Source organism: Dunckerocampus dactyliophorus, chromosome 15 (assembly GCF_027744805.1).
Source record: "Dunckerocampus dactyliophorus isolate RoL2022-P2 chromosome 15, RoL_Ddac_1.1, whole genome shotgun sequence".
NCBI classification, from domain to species: domain Eukaryota; kingdom Metazoa; phylum Chordata; class Actinopteri; order Syngnathiformes; family Syngnathidae; genus Dunckerocampus; species Dunckerocampus dactyliophorus.
In genome coordinates, this window is record NC_072833.1 from 6906486 (window position 1) to 6920770 (window position 14285).

Below are 14285 nucleotides of genomic sequence, written 5' to 3' on the forward strand. Positions count from 1 at the left end.
ACATTTCTCTTGTTTAAACGCTCAAATTTCATTTGAATTTTAATGATCAACTTGCGATATAGGACACAAGAAATTAAGTGACTCACTCTCCATATATTCACATATTCCTCCTCCTTGTCCTGCATGAACCAAAGATTAATTTGCAGTATTCCAGGCGCCCTACAGCCGCATAACTTCTCCCTTCATTCAGCATGTATGATTGCTAGCAGCTAGCAATCATACAACAGGAAACAGGCAGTCCTGCATGAGAGAGACTGTTTGACAATGGTCTACAGCCAATCGTAACACAGAACACAATAGGAGGGTTCAGGACTGTTGTGGCTCTATACACACTGAGATGAAGTGGACAGTCTGGACACATCTTCAACTCTTACATGAGTATACAACACGCTCGACTGGTAGTAGTAGTAAATACAATCACAGACCCATGCAACAGAGCACCGATAGATCACTCTAATACACCACAACACAATGAACACAATGCGCGTTCATGCCTGTTTAAAAAAAAAAAGCTGCGATAATATCTGCGAAAGAGGCAAAAGGTGAACTGTAATGTAGCAAGGAAACACAACACAGCAAAATAAAAATAATTTGCATCTCTTCACATCATCTGCTAACTCAAGGTTTTCAGCATGTTACATGGAAATCTAACATGATGTACAATGTATTAATGTAACAAGAATGTTATTTAATATACTGTATTGAGTTAGATTCAAGCCACAAGCATGTGTTTGTGTTACGTGGCACATTCCGACATGGGAGATGATGCAGCTGGACTAAAAAAAATAACGAGAGCTGTTGCTGGGACTTGTTTGCGCACAAGAGTCCTGGTATTGAAATAAACATCAAGTTAGGAAATAAACTGCATTCCATTTGGATATAATCATATAACAGCTGGACAGGAGAATAGTTGCTTTAAACAAAAAGACTAACACGAAGGTCTTACGTTAGCATATTTATTATGATATGCAGTAGTATGAAACAACAAACTACAATCATATTGAGAGGCATTTTGAAGATTTTGCGTCTCATTTAGGATAAGACAAAATGTTATAAACATCAGCTGTATAAAAATATGAATGTGCCTGGGAACACAACATATATCTGTAATCGTTTGGCAAAAAAGAAACAATTCACTACGTTGGAAAGGTTACTCCAAAATGAGCATAAAGTGACCATGTTTGAGAGAGAATGTTATTCTAGCCACTATATCAATGGAGTTCAGGTTGAACGTACAGTGCAAAGACGACACGTTGAACACGATCATACATCACTTTGAACAGATTTCAGAGAACATTTAGAAAGAGAAAACAAAATGCTACCCTGATAAGTGCTTGTAGTTGCTGTGCTGGGAATTCAGCTCTTCAAAATGTGTTACAGATGTTCATAAAAAAGACAACTAGGAGTGCAAAGAAAGTGTCATCTTGAAACAGGGATGCATTGCTCTTAGACACGAGTAGGCCCATGCATCCTGAACGGAGTGAGCCACTCCTTGAGAGCTTTAGACACCGGTTTTGGAAGCCACTGGTCAGACACAGCACAATACCATCAGACAGTGCGCTTGCAAATGTGAAAAATGCCATTTTTACACTGTCCTTAAGAGGGACACAGCACGCACCTCCAATCCTGTGGGACGCAAATACATCGTACTTTGCATTCACTTGTCCAGACTATGACGGAACTTCTTTGAGGGGAATCACCTCTGCTGCCGTCTGCAATGGATTGTTGCTTTCCTCCCTTCTCCTGAGTGATAAAACATTTTGCAGTAGAAACAGAATAATTACAACGACAAAATCAACATTCTGTTCACTGCACTAAAGGCTACAGAAAAAAATGAGGACACCTCATAAGTTTTATAATCATTAGGGAAGGATTATATAACATTTTGGTTAACAGTGGCTATGTTTTTCATCCAATCTTGCTCAAATTTGACAGACATGTACTTGCCAGTCCCCTAAGGGGGCATGCCAAATTTTGTGATGATTCGTTTAAACACCCTAAAGTTACAGTGGGTGGTTTTGTTGAGCGCATTGAGCTGTGAGAAATTCCAAGTCCCTCAGACATATGGGGGTCAAATGTCGGTGTGGTGTGTGTGTCAGAAAAGTAATATCGTTTGGGGTGCATGTTTTGAGACATTTTCACCCTTTTGTGCGCAACGGTTACATACAATTTTGCGCCGCTTATAAATTTGGAAAAAATTTGCCCCTTCCAATGGATCGTCACCAAATTTGGTGGAGACTTCTACCATGAAAGGACGCACACAAAAGTCTCAAAAACCCATGTACAAGATCAAAGAGGAAGTTGGCCATTTTGGTTTGGAGCATCCATTTTGGCCGAAAATCCAGACCTTGTCCAACGATCTTGGACCAAATGAGCCCAAAGCAAAATCAACTATAGAAATGGGCGATGATAAACTGTAAATTGTTTCCAGTGCCCCCTAGTGGTGAGAGGAAGTTACATAAAAAATGTTTGCCAGATGCTTGACCTTACTTTTCCTCAGGGGTTTTTGAGATAGACTTCAAATTCAGCGCATGTATGTAACTTACCTTTTGTAAACAAACAGGGTGATCCCGATTAGAACAATGATGACTACTGAAATGCAGCTGATGATTATGACTGTGCTGTGGCCAAGTTCTGCCAGGAAGAAACATTCAATATGAGAGTGTATCAGGGTTCGAACATTTAAGACTATAACTGGAGGCTCAGTATAACCATCGCCCAGCTTGTCCCATTGCTCCCAAAGACAAGTCAAATGCAAAAAGACAAGTTTAGCCTTTACAACACTGTCATGACGCATGAAAGACTCATTAGTAATTTAGATTATGGACAAACCAGTTGAGAGGTGCTTGCCAATGCTAGAATGCTGTGTCTTCAGCCAGACATTCCCAACAAAAGAATGTTAAAGGCTGGCAATTACAACATCACAACAATAAAAAAGGCATACAAGCTCCTACCTATTTCGGCTTCCGAATGAGAATATGTGCCGTTGCCATGTACAACGCTAGCCATCGCAGCATCTGTACAAAGAGCAAAACTGAGTTAAAGTGATTAAGCTGTAATGTTACATGCATGCATGGATTTAGGAAAGATGATAATGCTCATTTTTGATCAACACTGCAAAAGGGAGATTTGTCACCAGAGTTATGGTGTAGCCAGTCAAGGCACACAACTTTGGTGCATTCAAGGACCCCCAAATAAAGTTCAAAATCTCACCACTTGATTAATAACATTACCAGTGAAGTATAAAGCCATAAACATGTAAATATATACATATTTTTAACAGGAACACATGTCCATCCATCCATCTATTTTCTATCCCACTTGTCCTCACTAGAGTCGCGGGTATGCTGGAGCCTATCCCAACGGTCTTCGGCCGAGAGACGGGGTACACCCTGGACTGGTTGCCGGCCAATTGTAGCAGTAACACACGTATGCTGTACATTTTACCTGTATTATCACTAAAGTAAAGCAACAATGAGAATCGGAATTAACATTCCGATTCCCCCGGGATCAGTTCAGTGGTGCTTAATCGTCCGACTGGAAGAAACACCATTTAAGAAGAAGCCGGCGAGCACCAAGGAAGAAGAAGCGGCTGCAAAGTTTGGCTTAACTTCATGAAAAAAAAAAAAGAGCGGTCGTCTCAGTGCAACATTCGCAACTCAATCATATCATGCAAAAGAGGGTGCACGACCAGCATAATTAAACACATCCAGATTCATAGTGTAGAAATAAGAGTGCCCCGTCTTTGATGTGCTATGTCGGACTTCCTCCAAGCAGTCAGAATCAGGGAAGTCAAACAATAACTGATGTCTGTCTCATGCCAATGTAACCCAGGGTTTCAGGATGCCCACTGATGTGGATGAAAGGACGGGAGCCACGACTGCAGGATGCAAGTTTATTCATGTAAATAGCACATCTCGTTTAGCAAAAGTCAAAAGACCTTCACAACACACTTCCGGCCTTCAAAATAAGAGCGCTTTTCACTGCATCCTGTTTACTTGTGTTAACAAAAACAAGGGTGTCATAAAAAAATAGCTTCCACCAGTGCTTCTCAAATAGTGGGGCAGGCCCTCGTGGGAGGGGCGCTGTGAACTGTCAAGTGGGGCGTAAGCGGCAGGCAGGACTTTCAATATTAGTGCAGCCCTGCCAACATGTATGAATTTGTCGTACTTGGCATGCAATTTGATTCTTCAGTTCGCTTTTATGCTTCATTGCGCTCCATTTTGTTGCATTTCGCTGGTTGTGACCCCCCACCACCCCGACCATACTCTGTTTGGCTTGGTTACGTGGTGGACATTTGATGACGTCGGAGCAGCATGGGGGAGCAGCATGGGGGCGCGAGTATCCCGCCTGTAGGGGGCACCCATCTGTCACATTCTGACTTGATGAGTGCTGAACAAAATGGGGTCCCCCCACTCAAGGAAATGCTGCCCTGAGCAATTGCCCACATGGCACATAAAAAAATTCTGCTTCTTCCTATTCCTTTTCAGACATGTTGAATTGTGAAATTGCTAAATTCTTAAATGTTCAAAATAAACTAAACAATGACTATTACATTGAGGGTCGTCTTTTGTATGTGTCGGTATGGAACAGCCAAAAATGAGCATTATTTGTAAGCAAAGAGCAATCAATATGAAAGGCAACTATTATTACAAATCATCCTACTGATTCTGAAGCCATTATTGATTAAGTAGTTTGGGCAAATGGCTATTCTGTACAGTACTGTATATCGTTGATTTAGAGCAAGTACACTCACCTGCTTCTGTGCTGTTAGATGCTTGTGGTGCGCCCCTGGGGTCAACTGACAAGCACAATATTAGTATGCATTGCCAGAGAAACTGCAATGCACAAAATGCCTGGCCACAATATACTGTATGCGACCTGGCATGCTCCTGATTGTTATATACACACTACTGTGCAAAAGTCCAAAGCCACCACTAAAATGATTGTTTCAATTGCAGTTTTCACTGCAATCATTTTGAAAACTGGAAGACACACATGCACACAAAAAGGAGGGGTGGACCAAAGGAAAAAAAAACATTACATTTTGGGGGGATCTGGATAAATGGGCGATTACAGGAATTTATTATTACTTGTTATAAATATTAGTCACAATGGCAGCCCCCATCTGTTTGTCATCATCCATGAACCAGGAAGTAGCCTAACAGATGGACAACAAATGCACATTTTTTTTTCCAATTCAGCCTTGGTGGGGGTCTGCACTCTTATGAAGTGACACTATAGTTATATGCCTTCATTGAAGCACTGTTAATACAACATATTTAATGACAGAGTAGGACATTTGCACAGTATAGTGTAGAATGCGCATGCTAATTGTTTTTTTGGCCAGGAATTACAATTCCTTGCGGCTTATTCGTCTTGTTACGTTGATGTTAATTATTCACAATTTGATGAGTAGCGTAGCATACGCTCGCCACATCACTTGTATGTTTCTGATTCATAATGATTGCGACGAACACTAGTTCAAAACAAGTTCACATCATTAAAATCTCCTCCCAAAAAAATGGGACAAGTACTGTACTGAATTTTCTAATAAACGGGTGGATGAAAGAACACTTGTTCAGTATCTCACAAAAGTAAGAAGACCAACCCTTTCTATTCCTGTATCTCTTCTCAAGAAATGAAACTTAGATATACTTTAGCATAGTCAATGTACATCTTTTATAACAGTATAAAATTACTATCCACTGAAAATGACTCCGTCATGAAACTGCATTTCAACACGCATGCCACTGGCTTGCCCAGCTGTACACCGACTACTCAAAGTTATATCCACATTTCTTTTCCATAGTCTTGAGAAGTCATTTGTGTTCTGCGACAATTGTGAATTTGAGCAATCTATTATTATTATTATTATTACTACTACTACACATAAAGACTTACGTATGCATGTGAGGTATGGCTTGGACCATTGGGACTCAGGTTGGCATTTGATGAGGTTTGATGTCCCTGCTTTCCTCACGTAACCTTTGACGCAGGTGTAACGGAAAGTTTTGTTTATCTGGTGGCAGTTGGGAGGCTCAGTCCAAAGCAAATGGGGGATTTCTGAGCACAGGCATTCATTTTGCTCTGGAAGACGCAGAGATCACATTCAAATTTAGATGGCACTTCAGTCAACAAATTGAACGAGCTACCAGCTGTACCTTTTACTTACCCTTTACCTTTCAATAATAATAATTGAATTAAATAAATCCTTCAATAATTATATTTTATTATATATTTTTTTAGATTTTTGGATTATATATTTTATTACACATGCCATGATTAATCACTGACTGACAGGAAAAGGTACAAATGAACCCCAGCAACTGGGGTGAAGAAGATGACGAGAGAAGAGTTTCAAACAAAGCCTTAAACAATGCAAACAGAAGGCTGTGTCTACAATCTGACAGAAAATAACACAAACCAGGCCAAACCAAACACAAATGACATGGAAGAGAAAAAATGTAAATAACAAAACAAAGCACTCAAATCAATAGTAAAGTCAACGGGTTAAACTGGATTACCAACAAAGGAGTGAAAGATGAAATGTAAATGTAATCTGCGGGTACAGCGGAAATAATGGGACAAATATAAATAACTAACATTATAAGCAGATGGTATAAGCCAATATTTACTATTAAAAACTGCAAAATACTGACTGCTGAGCAATGTTCAAACAACAGTTACAGGTAGCATGAAATTTGCACATTTATTTATAGCAGATATTTGCAAATGCACACACTAAGTCATACACTATCTGTCGTGATGCCCAGAATAAATGTTAGTTCAATGCAAAAATAGATAAGCAGGACCTTTTGGTACAGGTTTTTATGTCGTGCAGGCGTACCCCATGAGATTTAGATGTAATTTAGATGTAATAACCTGTAGAACAAGCTAAATTCCAGCAACAGCAGAAAATGCCTCAGTTTAAGGTTGTGACACGTTTAAGAAAGTAATGAAATACCTTTTAACGAACACTGCCTTTTATTTGACGTTTGTTTGCATGTGTTTACACATGCAGGGAATAAGAACTTTGCAAATGCATTTCAAACATGAATTAAACAGACTGCACTGAAGGTGAATCCTTGTAGAAAATCAAAGAATATTTTCCATTTTTTAAGTTACAAAGTACACGAATCAAACACACTACCAAAATGTAGGATGCTTGCACTGCTCTGGTTGAGCTCATAAATCAACAGAATCAACTTTACAGGTAAGGAGAACTGTTTTGCACTTACCGCTGGTGGAGTAGCGCACTGCACCGAGCAGACTCACCATCATGAGGCAGCCGTAAAGCAAACGTGATCTCAAATCCATCTGACAGCTCTACGGAAAATTAAAAACACGTTTGCCAACTAAGCACTGGCATGTTGAGCCCATCCTCTCAGTACAAACTTGACTTTCACTTTTACTCACCAATACACATCCTCAACAGTTGTGGTAGTCGAGTGCAATAGCTCGTTTCTGCTGGACGCCATGTTTGTAGTTCCGCATCAAAACACAACTTCCTTCTTTCTTTTTCCCGTGAACAAATCTGTTTATGTACGTCCAAGTCTTAACATCGAAACAAAAATTAATAGTAAAATCCAGCAAAGGGTATTATTCAACTACATTCATGTCGTCAAGACGGTCGTGTTATGATTGAAATCATCCAGCCGCTAGGTGGCGCAAGCTGTACAAAGCCACAGTCGTCGCCTGTCGCTCTTGTTGGTTGCTTCCTACTGATACGACATGACTTTATATTAAATGTGCAGCAAGAAGTATTAGTTTTTATTCAGCTGATAAGAACATAACTCTAAATCTGGTACGTCAACATAATCACTAACGGCGCTACCTTTTATGCTCGCTACATAGACAAAAGTACTGCATAATTCTATTGTTTTTAGCTAACGTTAGCATGCAGCTAATTTCTCGTGGCCTGCTCGGTTGGAAATCTCACTAAATATTAATATCAAATGATACTAAGATATGATACGTAGCCGACGTCTGTTCGATACTGGAGATACTCTGTTTTTTCAGGGGGCGAAATCCTCCTTAAACTGCCGGAGAACTGTGCACTGGTTCTGTTTTTATATTTTCTTTCTCTAGTATGGCTTACTTCTTCTAATGGGTTTCCAGCCATGCATACTCTCTCCGCTTTTTCTTTTAAATGCATTAAGCGTAATTTTTACTCAAATATTACTTTATTATTTTAGCCACCCATGATACTCTGAGCAGCAGCGAACCATTTGATAAACCTAATTTGGAACTCTTGTAAGCAGGGGCACCTGAATTAGGTTCGCATTTGCTGTATATAAAAAAAATTATTGTGGACTGTCTGTTACGCATGTGAAATCAACTCAAATGGAACATCTACTGTACCTGCAGAGAATGTCCTTGTATGATGACCTCGGCGTGGGTGCAAGTGACACCAAAACCGAAGGATGGTCCAAAAACTTTAAGCTCCTGCAGTCCCAGCTGAAGGTGAAGAAGGCTGCCCTGAGCCAAGCTAAGGTATCCACATCAATTTATCAAGGTATAAATAAAAGCCCTACTGTACTTGATTATGGACATGTATGTACTTGTGTGCAGACTCATCGCATAAAGCAAACAACTGTCTTGGCTCCCGTCATTGATTTGAAGCGAGGAGGCCCCAGTGAAGACAGACAAATCTCAGACACACCACCACATACTGTTGCTGGCCTAAAGGTCTGTCCTGACTTGATTTCAGCTGAAAAGTATTTAAGTGTCCAAGTGGACTTGGTGGGCTTTTGAAAAAAAAATAAAAAAATGTTTTTTAAGGATCCAGTGCCCAGTGGCTTCTCGTCTGGAGATGTGCTGATCCCGCTCGCAGACGAGTATGACCCGATGTTCCCCAATGACTATGAGAAGGTGATGAAGCGGCACAGAGAGGAACGACAGCGGCAGAGGGAGCAGGAGCGGCAGAAGGAAATAGAGGACAGAGAAAAGTAAGGCTAGTTGTGATGATCAATAATATCAGATTCATGAGTCCACAATATCATTTTTTTCTAACTGATACCAATAGCTTTCTGCTTCCCAACACCGATATGATACCAATAACCGATAACTTTTTTTATATCAATTTTTTTAATTTAACTGTAGTCTCTGCACACCTGGAGGTAAAATGGACTTGAACAAAATTGGATTTGTACCTGTTGATTTGTCCTAGTCAAATGTCAGGGCATTACTAGTACCACATCACTGCTATCAGGAGAACCGGAGTATAGAGCGGGAGGAGTCACCTGGCGTGGCCCAGCAAGGTGCACTGTACTCGAGCACACGTTGTGAGCAGCTGGTGTGACGCCACTGAGGTCTCCAGCAAACCTTTTGCACTTTTTTTGTGGAGCATTTGGTACAATTGGCACATGAAATGTCTTCCTCTTAAAGTGAATGTTTGTTTGCAAGTGAGCTCAGGGGAAGTCACAGGCAGGAGAAAAAATGAGTGCTTGAGTTGCTCATCCGCACAGTACGGGTAATCTCGCCTCATTGGAGTGTTTTTTTTAAATTTTATATTATTGGTTATCTGAGCTGTTTTTAATGTTATTGGATTTATCGGTATGGCGTCATAATTCCCTCATATCGGCCCGATTATTATCGGTCTGATAATTATTGTGCATCGCTAATTTAGATATATTGTATTGCTCAGGAAAAGAAAAGAAAGACATGAAGGAGGCGCACCGAGTGGCTTCTCGAGGTTCCCAGCAGCAGAGGAAGATTCTGATGAGGATGACGATTTTGAGAAAGAGCGGCGAAAACGAAGTGAGGGTTTTGAAATGAAGCGGTTGTGTATCTCGAACACATGAACTAAAGTAACTGAAGTAAAGTAGTTGTGTGGGTTTTAGGTGACTGTTTTATGTGCGTCTCTTTCTCAGGTATGGGTGGTGCTGCCATTGCCCCGCCTTCATCGCTAGTGGACCGAGATGGTAAGTTATAGGCACTGTCTGGTGTAAAATATCTTTTAGTAATGCATCATAGCTTCTTTTTGTGACAAAAAGATACATCAAATCTGCAAAGGTACATCTAACCTCAATCGTCATAATGCACACTTGGTCCAGCAGAGGGATGCATTGGCCTAATAAACATCAGTCATTTAATTACTTGGCCTCACAGAAAATCGTATTAAACTTATTGATTGTGTTTACATGAACAAGGCCCATCCTCGTTCTCGTATGAGGATGAAGGTCGTCCTGTCAGAGGCTCCAAGGCCGCCATCCCTCCACCTATGTATGACGACTCAGACGGGCCACGTTCTCCGCCTGGACCAACCAGTTCCTTCCTAGCTAACATGGGGTGGGTAGGAGCTAAATGCCAATGTATACCACAGATACTAGCAACACCCCTGCCTTCCCAATGTAACTGTGTCGCAACTGTACCGGTTCCTGCAGGGGTACCGTCGCGCACAAAATCATGCAGAAGTATGGCTTCAAAGAAGGCCAGGGCCTGGGAAAGCACGAGCAAGGCTTGAGTACAGCGTTGTCTGTGGAGAAGACGAGCAAAAGAGGCGGCAAGATCATCATCGGTGACGCTGCAGAGAAAGGTCTGCTCTTCTCGTGTTCTTCATACACTTATTGTGTATTTTAATACCATCCTCACACGTAATGTGTTGACTTTCTTGTGTGTTTCTGAGCAGGAGGGCCACTCCAAGCAGGGGCTGCTGAGATTTCTGGAGGAGCAGGTTGGACTTCACCCTCTTAGTTTCTCTCTCTCATACACAAATGTACTGCCATAATGCATGTATTATTTGTGTAGATTGAATGCAGAAATGTGCATGCGTTTAAGCGAGGAAATGAAGGTTCAGATAAGTTCAGATGTAAGATGACCTACATATGCACTGCAGTGTTTCTTTGTGCTAGGCTGTTTAGGTCATTCATTTTTAGGGGGAAAAAAATAATAGTTTCAACAGTAGAGCTGAACAAAAGCACAGTATTACAAAACAAGTAAGATAAAAAAAAAACAAAAAGCAGCACAATAGAATTTTTTCCACATTTTCAATTGTGTTGAATGACGCTGCTTGTCTTAACAATAAAATTTGATATGATACAGAGTACGGTTGGCATACCCCTTTCTGTCAATATTTTTTAGGGAAAAAAATCTCATCGCATGACCTTTTATCTCCTGTTTCCTCCCAACTAGTGGACTCCAAGAAGTCTGATGCCAACCCGCTCACAGAGATTCTCAAAAACCCGACCAAAGTGGTCCTGCTGAGGGTATGTCTGCATGTTTCAGTCTGTTATTTCTGCAGAACTAGAGCAAAAAAGTGTAAACAAACAGTCACATGACAACAACTCATTCCATGATTTGTTTAAATGAGATTTAACCGTTGTCCCCCACGCAAATCACATTGTTGCTTTTGCGCTGTAGAATATGGTGGGCCGGGGAGAGGTGGATGAAGACCTGGAGGGGGAGACCAAAGAAGAGTGCGAGAAATACGGCAAAGTGATTAAGTGTGTCATTTTTGAGGTAAGCAAAGAAAGGAAACGGAACGTGTTATTTTATTCTGTGTGACAAAACATCTCTCTTAATTTCTTCAGATTGCTGATGTACCAGATGATGAAGCTGTCAGGATATTCCTGGAGTTTGAAAGGGTGGAGTCGGCCATCAAAGGTTTGTATCTGTCACTTGAACAGACCAGAGGAGATGACTGTTATTTGGATTTTAGTTTTGTGCAAATTAAAGCAGCTGTATATTTGGTAGAGGTTCAACCTGATCTAATGGTATTACTTTTTTGCTGCCATATTATAAGCGCTCTATTATTGTGGGCGAAAAGTGTGTTTCTTTCTAATTGAGTTGGCCCAGATCAGAAACAAGGTGAGACTCCGTTCCCTGTGGTGTTATATCATATGCGGCCCAGCAACCCAGTCATCTCCCAGCGGCACCGGGACGAACCGGGCTTACATCACAACTCACAAAGCAGGACACTTAAAAAAAACAAAAAAAACAAACAGAGATAATATAATGATAGGTATTACGTCATTGGCAAGCATTTGTGAGGCTATGAGATATTTAGAAGCACCAAGCGGTATAATGAAGTAAAATGCATGACACCCTGCGTGGGCTGTACACCGAAAGGGTTCTATCTAGGCACACTGCAGATTTTGGTGCAGCAACTGTTAGCGTGGTCATCGGCCAAAAAATCTGAGCATTTGGGACTGGACTGCAATAACTGACAGCCATCCATGAAGGCCTTGCTCTTGCATTTGGCTAAAAAAAAGCTTCATATTTACAACAGTGAATACAGTGGTTCCTTGTTTTTTGTAATTATTTTATTCCAAAGGGTCCAACGAAAACTGAAATGTGTGAAAAACGAGGTAATTTTTCCCATAGGAAATAATGTAAATCCCTTCAATCTGTTCCAAACACCCTAAAATATTTTAAAAAAACAACATTTTTAAGGAAAATATTTAATAGTTTTACATGCTGAAAACGGTGTGAACTAATTCCAAATGATGATTGAATGGAATTTATTGTTGATGCAAACTTCCCGTACATCCTGGCAAGATTGAATTCAATAGTGTTCCTCACCTTTTTTTTTTTCTTTTTTTTTTTAATCAAATTGCTGGCACTCACAACTTTTTTGGCCCCGTGCATAGTTATTTATCAGTCGCACTCAAAAAATGTACAGACCGTGACTCAGCTCAGTGACTCACGTGGAAGGGTGCTCGCTTTGGGCACTGGATTTCGCGGAACGGTACAGTAAAGCACAAATGAACTAGTTTATGTGCAATACTGTACGAAAACTGACAAGCTGAGGCCTAAAGTTGACATATTTGTAATTTAAAAAAAAAAGACGTTTGACTGTAGTCCTAATGAAAGCTTATGACGCCCTTTGCTGTTGTCAATTATTGTTATGACCCTAATAGAAGATGGTATTTTTCCCCTTGGAGAAAAAAAGAAATCTGAAAAAGTCGTCTTATATTCGGCTTCTAGAGATTTATGTGCAAACCAACAGGTGGCCGCCAAATATAAAACTCCCCAAGCGAGCCAAAGCTTCTCTTCCTGTCATTCACACCAACACCAGTGACTTGGAGACACAGAGACCTGCTTGGAGTGAGCAAAAACAGAGGAGGTGTTTTGATGCCAGTTCTAAGATCATATGTTTATCATTGAAGCACAGTCAAGCACCAAATAAGTAATATGCGTTTTTTTTTTTTTTTTTAAGATCGATTGTGTTTTCACCTATATACAAAAGATTATTTTTTAATAAGTTTTGTCTGAACATTTTGAACATTTTTCCAAGAACATCTCTTGAAAAAGGGGTCGTCTTATATTTATGGCCCTCCTATATGTGGGTGAATGTGGTACTTTGCTTTAGCTAGGAGAACACAATGTAAGTACAGTATAGGAATCTCAATGCAGACTCATACTGTATTACATTCTCCTTTGCTTACCAGGACATGTTAATTATTTTTCTTTTGCAGCTGTGGTGGATCTGAACGGACGTTATTTCGGCGGACAGGTCGTCAAAGCCTGCTTCTACAACCAAGACAAATTTCGAGTTTTTGACCTGGGCGAGCAATTATGAGGCCATTATATCCTGTCATGTACATAAACACCCCCATTTTTTAAAAATATTCCTATTCCATGTCAGATATTTAGTTTCTGTTGTTGTGGGATGAAACACACCTAATGTCTACAGAATAAAGGGTGAAATTTGACTTTGCGGGTGTTAAATTCATTTTAGCAACTAAGTGTCGCGAGAAAACTAAACCAAGCATGCTGCCTTGCTTGGGGAGCTCACTCTTTTCAAGAAACCTACTTTCCTCTCACTGAGTTTTGTCTCATTTAACCTATCCCACAGTAGTGTTAACACGTCTCCAGGGGGCTGAGAACTGCACCTCGGCGCATTATGGGAAGGAGCCTCAGCCTCATTCAGAACTTATGTAAGCGTTCCAGTGGGCCTCGGAGGTTTTTGGGTGAGTGGACGTCAGCAGCAGGTATCCCTCCGGAGCAGCTTTATTAATAAATAGAAAAGGGCCTACGACATGCCTAATTAGGAATATTAGCAGTATTCTTTATTTGAGTACGTTTATGCTGTGGTTTGCAAGGACAAACATTTTTAAGTGTACAAAGTAAAAAGAAAAATATTCATAGGTATGTTTGGAAATGCCAAATCGGATCTGTGGCCCTATGTTGGTAACATGTTGTGAGCGTGCACAACCCATCGCAGTAAGTAATTTGACTAGCTGTTGGAAGGGTAACCTATTAAACTCTGACCCACATACCATCTAGTGAGACGAGGTCGTGATTCGTGGCTTAAAGGGTCACGGTATGTTTATATGGCT

At 40.6% G+C, this 14285-nt stretch overlaps 2 protein-coding genes across 4 annotated transcripts; one reads left to right on the forward strand and one right to left on the reverse strand.

The window, feature by feature from the left end:
• Positions 1–942: 942 nt before the first annotated feature.
• On the reverse strand, positions 943–7558 carry il15ra (interleukin 15 receptor subunit alpha). Of its 3 annotated transcripts, XR_008566215.1 has the most exons (8): positions 7420–7558; positions 7242–7329; positions 5905–6090; positions 4757–4801; positions 2955–3017; positions 2547–2634; positions 1619–1743; positions 943–1524 (listed from the first exon to the last, which is right to left on the reverse strand). XR_008566215.1 is itself a non-coding variant. In XM_054752888.1 (6 exons), exons 1-6 carry the CDS (start codon positions 7318–7320, stop codon positions 1671–1673), a joined length of 534 nt encoding a protein of 177 aa, XP_054608863.1. In that variant the 5' UTR covers positions 7321–7397; the 3' UTR covers positions 943–1670. The 3 variants fall into 3 exon arrangements, 1 of the variants encoding a protein (XP_054608863.1); XR_008566214.1 differs by lacking the exon at positions 7420–7558 and having other exon boundaries at positions 7242–7397; XM_054752888.1 differs by lacking the exon at positions 7420–7558 and having other exon boundaries at positions 943–1743; positions 7242–7397.
• Positions 7559–7684: 126 nt separating this feature from the next.
• On the forward strand, positions 7685–13658 carry rbm17 (RNA binding motif protein 17). The gene is made up of 13 exons (XM_054752596.1): positions 7685–7807; positions 8371–8496; positions 8575–8691; positions 8785–8951; positions 9650–9762; positions 9876–9926; positions 10155–10293; positions 10389–10540; positions 10634–10678; positions 11137–11210; positions 11365–11463; positions 11535–11607; positions 13422–13658. The coding sequence occupies exons 2-13, from the start codon at positions 8374–8376 to the stop codon at positions 13523–13525; spliced, it is 1257 nt and encodes a 418-aa protein (XP_054608571.1). The 5' UTR covers positions 7685–7807; positions 8371–8373; the 3' UTR covers positions 13526–13658.
• The last annotated feature ends 627 nt before the right edge of the window (positions 13659–14285 follow it).

Coding starts and splice junctions, on each gene's coding strand:
- il15ra (XM_054752888.1), bottom strand. CDS start 7,320: ATGGATTTGAGATCACGTTTGCTTTACGGCTGCCTCATGATGGTGAGT. Junction 6,091..7,241: donor AGTGCGCTACTCCACCAGCG/GTAAGTGCAAAA, acceptor TGCGTCTTCCAG/AGCAAAATGAATGCCTGTGC. Junction 1,744..2,546: donor ACCCTGTTTGTTTACAAAAG/GTAAGTTACATA, acceptor TTTATCACTCAG/GAGAAGGGAGGAAAGCAACA.
- rbm17 (XM_054752596.1), top strand. CDS start 8,374: ATGTCCTTGTATGATGACCTCGGCGTGGGTGCAAGTGACACCAAAACC. Junction 9,763..9,875: donor GAAAGAGCGGCGAAAACGAA/GTGAGGGTTTTG, acceptor TCTCTTTCTCAG/GTATGGGTGGTGCTGCCATT. Junction 11,211..11,364: donor CCAAAGTGGTCCTGCTGAGG/GTATGTCTGCAT, acceptor TTTGCGCTGTAG/AATATGGTGGGCCGGGGAGA.